This window comes from Falco cherrug, chromosome 5, assembly GCF_023634085.1.
Source record: "Falco cherrug isolate bFalChe1 chromosome 5, bFalChe1.pri, whole genome shotgun sequence".
Lineage (NCBI taxonomy): Eukaryota > Metazoa > Chordata > Aves > Falconiformes > Falconidae > Falco > Falco cherrug.
The window spans coordinates 23474162-23488102 of NC_073701.1; the positions used below are offsets into that span (position 1 = coordinate 23474162).

A 13941-nucleotide genomic window follows, 5' to 3' on the forward strand; every position below is an offset into this window, starting at 1 on the left:
AGTTCTGCTTCCACTGAAGTCATTAGGAGTGTTACCATTTGCTTCAGTGGGAGCAGAATTAGTAATTGTATGTTCAGACAGGTGCCTTGAACCATGGTTTTGTTTTTAAATGTTGCTGTTGAGATGTTTTCCTTTTGTGACAGGCCTTTTTGGTCAGCCATTTGGTATGTGCATGTTCAGATCTATTGTGTAAACAGATGCACACTGCACACAAGAATATGTACATCTCTTTGGAGAACATGACAGCTCTGGTGAGTTTTAAGTTATATCAAAAAGCACATTCCTCTACAAAAATATGCAGAGGCCACCCTGCTTGCCAGCCTTTAGTATGGATACTGTTATTAGGGTCTTGAGCTGCAAGATTTGAGCAACTCTAAGGTACTGCCTGCCAGCACTTAGAACTAGCTTGCTGAGAAAAAAAAACAAGCTGCCAAGTGAACCTAGCATTTAGAAAGCCAGCACTTTGCTCAATTACTGTTATTTAAATTATTAGCCTACCAATTTGGGAAAATTAGAGTTAAGAACAAGGCAGCCTATTTTTACTTTCTTTCAAGCTAAACCATTCTCCTGCACATTTCCCTTGGTATAGAGCATGTTCCTGGGAAATGGGAAGCCAAGTTTCAAACAGGCGATGCAGCAGTTTTCATTCACAGCTACAGCCCTTGGTGTTTCAGTGATTCGTACTCTTGGTTACCTCTCCACACCTAAAAAGTGAGCTTTGGCACTGTGCTCCCTGTCTCTTACTTGACTGTGCACCCTGTAACCTCACAGAAGTCATCAGCTGCCTTCTGGCCCGGCCTCATGACTTGTGCAGAACAGACACCTTCTGTTTGGGTTGTAGCATGTGTAAGAAGAGGTTTATGTGCTCAGGGTTCCTTGCACAGCAAACAAAACCTGTTTTGGAAAGACTGGCCAGGGTAGAGGGAGAAATTTATGGAGTGATGGACTTTTTCTTAGTCCCATTTTACTTTTCCCAACAGGATCATCCTTCCATTGTGATTCCCCTAAAAAGCACTGTTTTGATACAGGGCCTGAATTACAAGTTGGAAAATCAAAATTTCACAAAAGACTTTTTAAGCAACTATAAAACTGTTAAAATCAAAAGATAAACAAACCTTTGTGTAGAGATAATAATGGGGTTAAAAAAAAGAGAGTGAGAGAAAGGAAGAAAGAAAGAAGGAGAGAATGAAAGAGGGAAAGAGAGAAAGAAAGAAAAGAAAGAAAGAAGAAAGAAGAAAACAAGTGTATTGCTCAGATTGGTTACCTTAAGAATAATTTCTAATGTAAAGATACTAGTGAAGACATAGTCTGCATTGCCTAGGATCTGAAAAATAAGCACAATTGGGTTAGTGGTACTGAGCGTGACCCAGGAACAAACAGGCGTGTGTGTTAGCAACAGATAGTGGCAGAAAACTAGTAAGGTTGTGAACAAGTAATGGTAGAGAAGATGGGCACTTTACCTTCAGAGCAATTTCAATGGTGAAAATGACAGTAAAAACTATATCAAAATAAAAGAGAATCTGTAAAAACAAAAGGGAATAGGATTGGGGAGGGTAGATCAGTGACTGATCACTTGAATGGGAAATCAAAGTTCAAAATCAAATACATATGCCTTTTAACAAGGGAACAAGGAAGACTATAGAGGACATGGTTTTGTAACAACGTCCTGTTGAACACAGTGAAGGTCCTGGCACAGAGGACAAGAAGCACATTACATGATAGCTTTTCCAAGTTACAATCCCACGAGGGCTCTAGAGGCAAAATAACTTTTTGGTTGCAGTATTATTTTCTTTCTTCCTTTTTTTTTTTAAAAAAAATATATATCTATATATCTATATATCTGATAAAGAACAGATGATTCAAGGGTTTTCCCAAACAGACTTCCAAAGTGAGAATACAAGGATGCCTGGTCTCTCAGTGGAAAACATAAGATTCCTTCTTATTAACTTCCATTCAGGCTTGTTCTTGTGCCTCTTGCAAAGGAAGAAAAGCAAACTGCAAATTCATGCTCTGGCTATTTTTTTTTCTCTGTCCTGATTTGCCCTGGATTAGGATGAATAACAAAGGCTCTGCCAATTGAACAGAATCCCAGGTCTTGTATTGCAACCATAATTTGGTTGTGTGCTAAAGGCGCCTAACTTAGATTTTGCATCTTTCTATTGGCATCCTGGATAACAGGCAAGCTGAAACACTCATCATTCCCATGAACTTAAGACCTGGTGATGGGGATATTGGTGGCATGCATAGCAGACCACAAAAAGTAGCCCTAGAGTGTCACAGAAGGCAACAGAAAGTCTGGAAGTGTAAAGTGATTTTCAAAGTTAACAGCATCAAGGACAGAAATGTCTTCTCCTGCTGATCGAATGACATCCCACAAAAGCAAATAGGAACTTTCTCATTGACTAATGGGACCAGAATAAAACTCTGTTTCCAATGTATTCCAATATTCCAAGACATTTTAGTCTTATCTACACTACAAAGGGTCAAAATCAAAAGTATTGTGCCCTTGAATTACTTTTGTTTCACCATAACAAAGTTCTAAACCAGAAGGCCAATATATTGAAGCTGTAGAAAACTAATAATTTGTGAAATTTAAACCTTTACTGCTAAAACACCAATAAACATACAGCAGTAAGCTGCCCTCTCATCCCACAGCTGTTTACTGTATCTCAGTGCCCACACCACAACTCAGATTTGCAGATGGCTAGATCCCTACAGCTTGGTATGCCGTGGGCAGTGGGGTAGCTACTGCAAACTACAAGGTTACTTTAGATTGCACTATTTAAGCACAATCTGAATCTGAACTAGTTTGCAGACACTGAATGTCACGTGGGGGGGCCGTATCACTGCTACCATGTAACTTAAAGTTCTTCAGGTCACTGCTCAATTTTTGACCCCGATTTGTTCTCACTTCTTCAAGGCTGTCTTGGGCCTTGTAGATTTTTGCAACTTAGACAATAAAAATAGGCCATTTTAAGGATGGCCAGATCTCAATTGCATCCTGTATTAATTTAGACATGTTATAACTGGAAACGTCCCCTTGCATTGCTGCCTTGTAGGTCTTGACATTTGGTTATTATATCAATGGAATAATTTTACAGTCAATGGGCCAGATTCATGGGTACTCTCAGGCTGCTCTGCATGACTTCACCAACATAAAGCAGCCATAAACTTGATTAAAGTGGATGATTAAGCTGTACCTGCAGCTGCTTTATAACACTAGAGCACTGCAAAGCAGCTAGAGCATACTGGTGAAACTAGCCCCAAAGCTGCAGCTAGTAAAGATGTCCCTTACAGATGAAATCATGCTTAATGAAAATGATCACTGCTCCACCTGTGCAGGCTGTTTGTCAGCAGGCATATTAATTATTATCTAAATATGAATTTACTCTAGAATATATTAAAATGAATGAGCACCTTGCCAGGGTGCAAACAGGAGAATATTGTGAGCATGCAAGGTCTTAGGACTTGCTTGGGCTTTAAAGGCTGTTTGATCAGATTGGGGAGGCACTTCCAAAAACTTGCTGCCTGAGCCATGTGTGACACAAGAAAGATGCAGCTACTAGCCTGCCCTGGAACAGAAGCAGTGTCCAAGCCTCTTTGCTAGCTCTTGCTGGGCTCTCTGTTCCTGCCTTCCTGCTCTGGGACAGTTTGTGTCAACAGCAGCAACTAGTCTGCAGAAGTCCTTGTGCACAGGTTAATGCCTGATTATGTTGTCCCAAAGGGAAGGTAGAGGCAGTTCACTTTCAGCTTGCTTGCTTTCTTTTTCTCCCAGACCTCTGTGTGGGCAACAGGGCAGGACACAATTTTACTGTTCTACCATCAAAAGTGTAAAGGCAGATCCCATCTGCAACTAAAACATCTTGTCAGTGTCCCCTTGTGTGATCTATTTTAAACATCTACATCTGCAAAAACTAAACACAGATTTTCATGCAACATCAGTAGCTACAAATACACAAGACAACACTTTGCCCCAAACTTTCAGCTCTTTCAGGATAACCAGCTTTGACTACTTTTTTTCTCATTTAAACCCCTCTGCTGCAGATTCTGCAGCAGCTTCTGTGGCATGTCAGGAGCCCATATGCCAGCTGACATCATGCTGCAGCACTAATACATATTGACATACGTTTATCTCTACATGGTGGGCACACTCAGCTGTGCACAAGTGGGTCATTGGTGGCACAGGTTTGACTGCATTATTTAGCACCCTCCTTCAGGACAAAATGCAAAGTAGTTCTGAGATAAGATCAGGAATAAACCTCCACTAACACCTTCTCTGCATGCACATATGTGTTTAAATGCATGCTCAGGCCAGGATATTTCAGGGAGATAGAACACTGAGCATTAAATTAAGGTTTTATTAAACAACAACAACAAAAAAATTGTCCCACTCTTTAAGCCTAGCAAGCTTTTCCAGCATAAAGGAACCAAAATGCCACTGCAGACAGCAGAAATCAGAAGTCTCACATGTGACAGCTGACACTTCTGGTTCCTGCAATGACCCCAGATTAATGGAAACAACCACTGGCAAAGTTAAGGGAGCACTGAATGTTTCAAAAGGCTAATAAGAATGGTCAGAAAAGAAGGTGAGAATGTATATTCATGCTGAATGCCTTCTTCTCCTTCCCCCAGGCTGGTAAGGAGAGGAACACAGCATATTTTCTGAGGATTATCTCAAATTTAATGATAGGTTTGCAGCTTGCATTCAAATAGTGTGATTCTAACCTTGATGACACCAATTTCCTCCAGAGTGATTGCATCAAACTGAAGAATGTCACTCCTGATTTACACCAGTGTGAACAAAGTGAAAATCAGGCTCTGGGCTTTTTAGTTCAAAAGAAAGCATGTGGCAGAAGAGCAAATGTTCCAAAGGGAACCTGCAAATCCCCTAAATTAGAATTATCTGCATACCAATCAATGTTTATCCAGCCCATTTCTAATGCCTTAATCCCAGGGAACAATAACTTGTCTTCAGCCTCCTGTCTTTCCTTCCATTACACACACTTCTGAAATGAACAAGAGGCCAAATTCTGCACTGACTCATGTTCCCTGCAAAACCCAATGATTTCACACACAGCCTACAAAAAGCACAGATCAGGAAAGAGTCACTCCCAAAGCCTCTGATGCAGTCTTCTCTGCCTTTCCTGGCTTCAACTCATGATCTGCTTGTACCACAGGTTTACCACACAGCAAGGGAAGGAGGATGGGAAGCATACTTGGTTCCTAAAGGAGAGGTGTCGGACGGGGTCCTCAGCTGCCAGGGAGATGCTGCTGAGCAAGATGAAAAATAGGATCAGGTTGGTGAAAATGTTATCGTTAACGATTCGATGGCAGTGGACACGAAACCTGCAAGAGAGAGGAGAGGCACAACTTTATCTATCAGAGAACAGCAAGACCTGGGAAACATTCCCCCCTCCTCTTTTGCCAGCAGGACTGGCCCTGGAGGATTGTTCTGCAGAGCACCTTCCCTCTGCCCCAGCAGCAGGGAGGACGATGGGCCCAGGAAGCTGTGCTGGGTGCTGGGCAGCCGTGGCTCTCCAAGTCATACAGGTCATGCAGTGATGCACATGGAGTGATCCGCTGCCTGCAGGACTCACACTTGGTGCATTTGAATGGAGAACAGTCACTCCCTCCTGACAGAGCCTTTTGTCATTCAGATGTGGTCTGAAACCTGCCAACCTAAAATTATATCCCTTGCTTTCATTCACAGAACCATTCCCCATTCACTTAGGGGGAAAGCAGCAGAAATGGGCTTTGGGGTGGCCAGTATCTTTCTGAGCTGGGGCTGGAGTGTCACTGAGCAGGAGCTATGGGGGATCTACCTTGCTAACAGGGCACAGACCTGGCCAAACCGATATAGGGCAGGCTGGCATGTGCAAAGGGCTTCTGGAAGGACATCCTGCCATGCAGGCTGTCTGCTAAACTTCAGCCCAGTATAAAAAGTGCTTGGTGCTTTTAGTGGGAAACCAGCAGGTAAAGAAGCAGCAGTCTCCCATTAAACAGCAGCATGCTTACTGGAGAACTTTACAGCACATTCAATATGTTATCAGGATACGAGGAGTTAAACCTCGTAACAGTCCTATGCATAATTCCAGAGGCACTTCATTAATCTATTTAGCTCTGCTTTTGGATGTTAAGCCTCCAAGCCCCTATTATAGCAATTTTACAGATGATTGCAGAGGTTAATTTACTTCTTCAACAAGTGACAGCGGGTGGGTGGCAAAGCTGGCATTAGAGTCCATGAGTCCCAATCACCATCAGTCCCTCCCTGTTGCACATACCCAAGGAGGGGTGGCACAAGCCCTGCTGTGGAAAGACTGGCTCTGAATTCAGCTGTGCTTTTACAGCCCTGCCTTACTTTGGGGCCATGTTTTGGGGCCAAGTCCCCAAGGAAAACGTTGGGATACATGGTACTGCACAGAACACTGGGCAGTGATCTCATTTCTGCACCCCTGGAAAGATTAAATCCCCTGTGTCATAGCTCAGCCCTTCACTCGCAGTACTGGTCTCACACATCTGTGTGGGAAAGGCAAACGGGGCAATGTGAAGATACATTGCAGGAGCCCAAGGGAAGAATATGAGAGAAGAATTACTCCCGTCAGCCTCCCCACAGAGCTATGGACTCTCCTCTTTCTCCTTCCCTTCCTTCTATACTTGTTTTTGATGTGTAGAGAACGAGCAGAGACACATCAAGTCCCTACTGGGAGTGGATTTTGAGCAGCCACTAGAACAGGAAGCTCCTACATCACGCTTGGCTGATTGCATGATGGCTTGCTTGCAATTTGGACCTGAGTATGTTGGGGGATTCCAATTACTGACTTGCCTCCAAGTCCCTTATTTCTGAAGCTTTCATGATTTGTGCCTTTAATCAGCCTTGCAGGTTCTATGAACTCCCACTGAATATTGTTGGGAGTTCCCTGCAATTGTGCTTTCATAAGAATTTCATGCCGGGGTGTTTGGAGAAGAGACCGGTCAGAGGTTGCTGGTATAAAGTGCTGGAAGGGAGCTCTGTACCACATAATCTTTAGGGCCCAGCTTGAAAAGGGTACCTGCTTTCCGCCTCCTTGTTCCAGCTAAGCAGTCTCTTAAATACCTGTTGTTAGGACTGAAGATGAAAAAAGCACTGGCATCAGGCATAGGCACAGCCTTTTCCTTGAGGTGCAGCTCAGACATCGGGCGAGGCCGAGGGCCGACGGGCATCTCGGGTTCTTCCTCATCTTCCTCTGCTGCAAGAAGCGTTTTAATCTTTTAATGCAAAATACAATCTATTCTGGAGTGCTGGGGCATTTTTCTCTGTCATAACTAGAGCTAAAAACTAAGAATCATTGAAATAGGATGACAAAAGCTTGAATTTCCTTGTCCGCTTGCTTTCTCCCAGGCAGCACCCACCGCCCAGTGCTCACCCTGGCAGACATTGATCTAATCTCTCTGTAAAACCATTAGTGCTTGTAAACCCACCATATCATCACAACAGTCTCCTTATATGCTTCACTGCCCCTTCTGAAAAAAGGCTTCTTCTAATGACTGACTTGAATCTTTCTTGCTATGGTCTAAATCCATTGTCTATTTTCTTATTTTCCATGGACACAGAAAATAGAGAATTCCCTTCCTCTTGCAGAAGGTTTTTATATATTGAGGATCGTTATTACACCTCTGCAAGGATTTCTGGTTCCTAGAGCAAAAAAACAAGAGTCCTTCCTGAGGTGCTGTGTTCCCTAGGTCTCTGACCATTCTTGCTACTTTCCTCCAGATTATTTGCAGGATTAACCTGCAGTTGATGTTTTCCTGGTGCAGAGGACAGCTGGATTACTTCTTACATCTTTAAGTACTACCTTCCTGTTTAAACGTCCTTCATGGGCATTTGTTTGTATTACACTCTGGCATTAATTTGCCATCAGTTCTGATTTGCACAAAGCATAGATTATTTACCACAGAACAGCTGCCTAGTCTGTCACTCCCCCCTTTGCATTTGTGCTGCTGAGTTTTCCCAAGAGTGGCACTTTGACCTCATTCTAATTGAATTGCATCTTATTTTCTCCAGACTGTTCCTCCAGTTTATCAAGATCTGGTTTTGTCCTCTTTGTAAGGCTCTCCATGGAGCCACTGCCACATCTGGGATTGTGTCTGGATGAGTGCCTGTATATCCTGAAGCAAACATGGAGCATGGCCACTTTGACTTATACCAATCAGAAATTCTTAAAATTATCCTTTTCATAATTCAGTGGGGGAAAGATTGAAAAGGTGGCAACAAGGCTGAGCTCTTGAACCTGATGCCTATGGAGCAGATCTCCAGGCACTGTGCAGATCTGTGAGCGCCCTCCTCAAGGTAAAAAATGCAGATGGAGGATAAGTGGTATGTGAAAGAGAAACTTCCACCTTTTAGGATTTCTTCTACCTGCTGAAGTCGGATGCTGTTTTGTACATTACATGATAGGATTTTGCTATTTTAAAGATCTCAATCCTCTCACTTAATCAGCAAGACAGGAAAAAATATTTTAAGAAGGAGCCTGACAGGTTAGATGCAACAGATTCATCTTTCAGCCCATGCAAAGGAAGAAACTCTAGTTAAAAGGTTTATCTTGAGTCCATAGAGTGACATAAGTTCCAGGAAAAGCCTGTTCCTTTAGGGTCAGGTACTGTACTTGATCTGGTAATGGACACATCAGAAAGAATAGATGAATCAGCACAGATCCTAATCAGAGACAGGAGAAAAGTGGCCTTTCCAATGCATGCCATTATTACAAGCAAATAGGATTCTCTCTTTACACTTCCAGTAGCAAGAGTTCACTTGATAGATTTTTGCATAAATGTTTGAGCTGGTACATAAAGTTTGTACTTTTAAAGCCAGTCTATTTTTTAACAGCTCAATTTCATGTTGCAATATATTTTATAATACTTCTTCTACAGGCTTTATTAAAGAAACGTTCTTTCGGAAGTACTTTTGTGCATAGTACTTGTAAAATTGGTGTTAATGGTAATGGCAATATTTGTATAATATTACAATACTTTGCACTTGCACCTTTTATCTAGAGGTTTCAGAGTGTGCTGACAATAAGCGAGGTAAGCAAATACTTTTTCTTCTTTAACAGTCCGAAACACCAATACCCATGATCACATGGGATATTTGAGACTGTGACTTAAAAAGACTAGTATTCTGAGGCCCTGTTCTGTGCCTTAATTATGAGATCATTCTCTTTCTTTTATTCAGAGGAATGCTTAAAAAAAACACTTTTAAATGGGTATGGAACAATGCTTCAGGAAAATGGACTCTTAGCAGAAGGATCAGCCCTGTGAAAGCCAATTGTTTCTCTCCTCTTTTTCTTGTGTCTGCCATATAGCAAGAAATATATTGATGATTCTGGCACCCACATACCTTCAGACTGGAAAGCATGTTCAGTTCCGCAGACATAAATAAGGAATAATGTTCTAAATATTTTTCATTTAAAGTAGGGTCCAGGGCATAGAAGAAAGCAAACACTGAGGCCCAGATATGCAAAGTATAAAATGATAACAGCCTCAGCAAAGGTCACTACCTAAGCTATCTACTTACATATAGAACCAGTATATTGGGCAGTTGCCAGCATTTGTAGAAGCAAAGGTCAACATGGTGGTCACAGATGGGCTGGGCAGCACATAGGCAGCAATCCAACACTTGTTCTTTGACTGTTTTCTACACCTAAGGTATATTTGTGTTTTAAAAGTGACCTTTCTAGTCAAGCTTGCCACGAAATCATAAAGAAACATGACTCAGAGTTGCCAAGTTTAGATCTAGGTTTGAAGTCTCCTAAAGTTCAAGGAAATTCAAATCTGGGACTGTCACCTTGAGTTATGCTTGATTAGATTGGTGATGTCCTTTAGCTGTGAAGCCATAAGCACACACAGGCTACAGTGCAACATCAGTGAAAAATTCAATGATGAGGATGTTGGTTTTTTTTTTTTTACTGTACAAAGACCAGAACTCTTGTGTAAGAACATTGCTTTGATTCAAGCTCCCATGAATCATTCCAAGCTTTTACCTTCATCTGACATTCTGAATTCTTTGTCTGTTTCTGTACTAGACTGCAAGACTAGCTCCCTGTCTTCTTATAATAAACATATCATCCTAATAATGCTTCTAGTGTACACAAATCTCTGGAAGAACTAGTCTCTCCTTCCAACAAAGTGGATAGGTGATCTGATGAGCTGCAAGTACACAGAGTATTCTGGGGGCTAAGAGCAACACTGTATAGTGAACAGCGTTGGAAGAGGTTATTGAGAAAACTGGTCGAGGCAGTGGAAACAAAATAGGAGACTGGGAAAGGTAGCTTGAAAGAAAAAGGGAAAACAAATGACAACCTCCAATTGTTTCTGAACACTGGGTTAAGATGAAGGATGTTTTCAGAGGATGGAATGGTACACACCCATGGAAAGGTCACAGGCACTAACAAAGTAAATCATAAACAGAAAATAGGTAGAACCAGCTGACTGCATCTAAGAAGCAATAGGATGCTTCACTCAAAGCACAACTGAAATGGATCCACATGCAAGTGGGCAAGAAAAGGTGTGTTCTGAGATGCCCTCTATATGTCTGCACAGCATCTCCTGTACTACAGCTGGACCAGTCAGCAATCAGCAGGATTCCAGACTGGTCAGATGGCCTCAAGGGAACTGGACAGGGGTGCATGTGGGGACTGGGAAATTCTTGCTTGCTAATGCCAGGGAAAGCTTTGGAGCCTTGTTCCCCAATACTGACTATACAAGGCGATGTGACATGCCACATCAGCTCTGAGAGGACCTTGGTGTTCCTGAGCTTTATACAGCAGAATGGAATAGATGACTATGGTAAAGCTGATCTAACAAGGGATTTACAAAACTTCACTGTGTTTGAGTCATATGGTTCACTTCCATGAACCCTGAAAGTGGTCAGGTGATTTTGTGAGCTGTTAAAGATCAACTTCACAAAGAATTAATAAACAATTCAGGGAACAGGCTGGTTTAGAAAAGGCATCATACAATGGCAAATAACCAAGATGCTCTCCCTTTGCATTTCTAATAGGAGATGGGAGAAAACCTGACCATCCATTCAAATTTTAGGTTCAGTTCAAGAATTCCAAGCCACGGCTTAGCACTCCAAGGCAGGAGTTAAAAGTGTTTTTACTTAATTTTCCACACTCTAATCCTATGCATAGCTGCAGATAAAATGTCCATGACACAAACTGTAGATGTAGTTTTTGTCATACAGTTCACATGCTGGACTCTTTCTAAACTGTTCACAGAAGGTAACTAAAACACAATTCTGTTACCAGTAGGCTTAAATTTGATCTACAGGTGACTGTATTGTCACTTGGAAAAAAATATAATGGTCTTCAAATTCAAGCCAGTTGCAAAACAGAACTCTATCAAGCTGTTTTAATTTGTGCTTCTGACTAAAGGCTCCCATAAACCCTTCAGAAACTGGGGATGTGTGTCCAGTAAGTGCCTGGGCCTGTAAAGGCACTGGGAAGATTAAAGCCAGAGTGACCTGCCCCAGGCAATGTTAAAACAGTACTGCACACTCTATTCCTGATAAATGGGCTATAAATATGGATGAATGTAAGTATAGCAAATGTGGGGATTTTTTGTACTGAAAATCAAATGCGATCAACAGTTTTCCTTTTTGCTTGTCTGAAACCCTTGTCCATCTATTTAAAATTAACTATTGTGTCTGTTTTCACCCTATCACATCAACCTATTATCAGACATCTATTTATTAGGAATCATGGAGTAGAAGAGAATGTAGTTTATTACCTATTACAGCCAATATTCAGTGATGCTGGGCTTCCACAACCATCTTCACAATCTTTTCCAGCCTCACTATTAGAAAATTCTCCCCTGGTGTGAATCTTAAATCTGTTACTTCTTCCTAATGAAGATAATTCCCCTCCTACCTGTAACAGGCTTTTATGCATTTCTCCTGCCTCTCCTAGCTCAAATGACCGCAGTTCTTTCCATCTTAGTTCTTGCTTCCTGCTAGCGTTGCTTTCGTTGCTTTCACCATGCTCTTCTGCGCTCTTTCCAATTCAGCCTGACTTCTATGCAGAGCATCCAAAATGAGATATAATATCCCAGCTGAGATCTTATTAATAGTGAACAGAATAAACCAATTGCTTTGCTCTGGTTAGCTTTCACTGGCCAGTTAGAAGAAACCCATAACTGGACTAAAGGGTCATGTTTTCACTGTTTATAAATCTCACTACTTGCTTGCCATTTGAAGGACAGCAAAATGTTGTTGGCACCTGTTGAGCTTGTGAACACAAGATTCAGATTCTCTTCTAAGAGACTGTTACCTAACTAGCTGTCACCTCAGATCCTTTATTTATTCCTGCCTATATGCAGAGCCTATGACTTTCCATTTTATTTAGACGATTTATCCAGTTCCTCAAGAGCCCTTTGAATTCTAATGCTGCCCTCGAGCATGCTTCTTGTCCTTCCTAGCTTCATGTATCTGCAAATGTAATACACATATTTCCTCTTCCATCATTCAGGTCACTAGCAATGAACTGAACTGAACTCAGAGCAGGCTCTTGGGTTGTAGAACCTCACTTGGGCCATCACTACTTTCCACACAAAGGGTCTGACCAACTTTCCCAATCATTTAGACCATGGTTTTCTAGCCAGCTTATGAGAATGCTATAAGAGACAGTCAGAAGCCTTAGAAAAGCTAAAGAATATGACATCTACTTCTTTTCTCCTGTCTACAAGTCTAGTCAGATCCTTTTAGAAGAAAATAAGGGTGGTTTGACGTGATTTGTTCTTGGCAAATCTATGTTGGCTGCTAGTCATCTCCTTATCTTGCAGTCATATAGTTTGTTTAATCATTTGTTCCAGCACTTTTCCAAGAATGGTAGTTGAACTGACTAGCTTGTAATTCTGCTCCAATCCCCCTCCCCATTCAGGATCTCTTGAGGAAAAACTGCTCAAAGTTCTTCAACCAATCTTTTAAGTATCTGAGGATGAAGTTAATTAGGTCCAACTGACTTGAAAACTAGCCTAAGTAATGCTCTAGCTTTCTTTTTCCGATTCTAGGCTGAGATCTTATGCCTTTATAATTATGTTAATAAGTTTCACTACCTTTTTTGACTAGAAAAAAGTGCAAAAAGGCATTCAGCACTTTACCCTTCATGACTATCTGTTCTGAGTCTCCTCTGATCACTGAGTACTGAAAAAACAGACTGAAAACAAGGTCATATGTATATTTTCATATACAGAGATTTGTATATGATTTGATTTGGTTCTCTGTAAAGCTCTCAGAGCTTTAAAGAGAATCAAATCAAATCAGACTAATTGGTACAGGGACTGCAAAGAACTAAGTCCATACCTGTGCAAACACAGACAAGCACATCATACTGTTCCATCACGAAAGCATTACATGTTCAGTATACCTGCTGCCACAGTTTGGCTTTATGTACATTAGTAACTGGAGCTTCTCTTTGTCGAATCAGGGATAAGGGGAAGAAGATATATACCTGGCACTTCTGATGTGGGATATGGGCTCTTTTCGTCATTTTCATTGGGTTGATAATCATCCATGTTGATCTGACAAAATAAAGAAGGAGCAACAAAGCCTTTATCAGAAAAGGCAGACATTCTTCATTCCCTCAGACACTCAGGCTGTTCATGCCATCACTGCACAGAGAGTGCTGGCTGGCAGCAGACCTTACCTTGGTAGCAGGTGAGGATTCTCCATCAGCAGTGATCGATTTCAGCTCAATTTTCTCCTCTTTTGTCTCCTCCTCCACAGCTGCTTTTTCTATCTCCTGTTTCTTTTCTGGACTAGCAGTCCTAACAATTTTACAAGATAAAAAGTGAAGAGTTACAAAGGTGAAAAGTTGTTTCCTTTTCATTAACTTCATGTAGCACAGCACACACCGTGAGAACAATGGGCTGGCACCTCCATTCAGAGTCCAGCTTACATACCAGTGG

At 41.6% G+C, this 13941-nt stretch overlaps 1 protein-coding gene across 1 annotated transcript in view; it reads right to left on the minus strand.

The window, feature by feature from the left end:
• The window catches only part of CACNA1C (calcium voltage-gated channel subunit alpha1 C), a 493743-nt gene that overhangs the window by 86909 nt on the left and 392893 nt on the right, over positions 1-13941 (minus strand). The window contains exons 17-22 of the mRNA XM_055711046.1: positions 13680-13800; positions 13485-13554; positions 7094-7226; positions 5217-5346; positions 1461-1520; positions 1265-1324 (exon numbers count right to left, since the gene is read on the minus strand). Of these exons, the coding sequence (XP_055567021.1) occupies positions 1265-1324; positions 1461-1520; positions 5217-5346; positions 7094-7226; positions 13485-13554; positions 13680-13800 (574 nt within the window). The remainder of the gene's footprint in view (positions 1-1264; positions 1325-1460; positions 1521-5216; positions 5347-7093; positions 7227-13484; positions 13555-13679; positions 13801-13941) is intronic.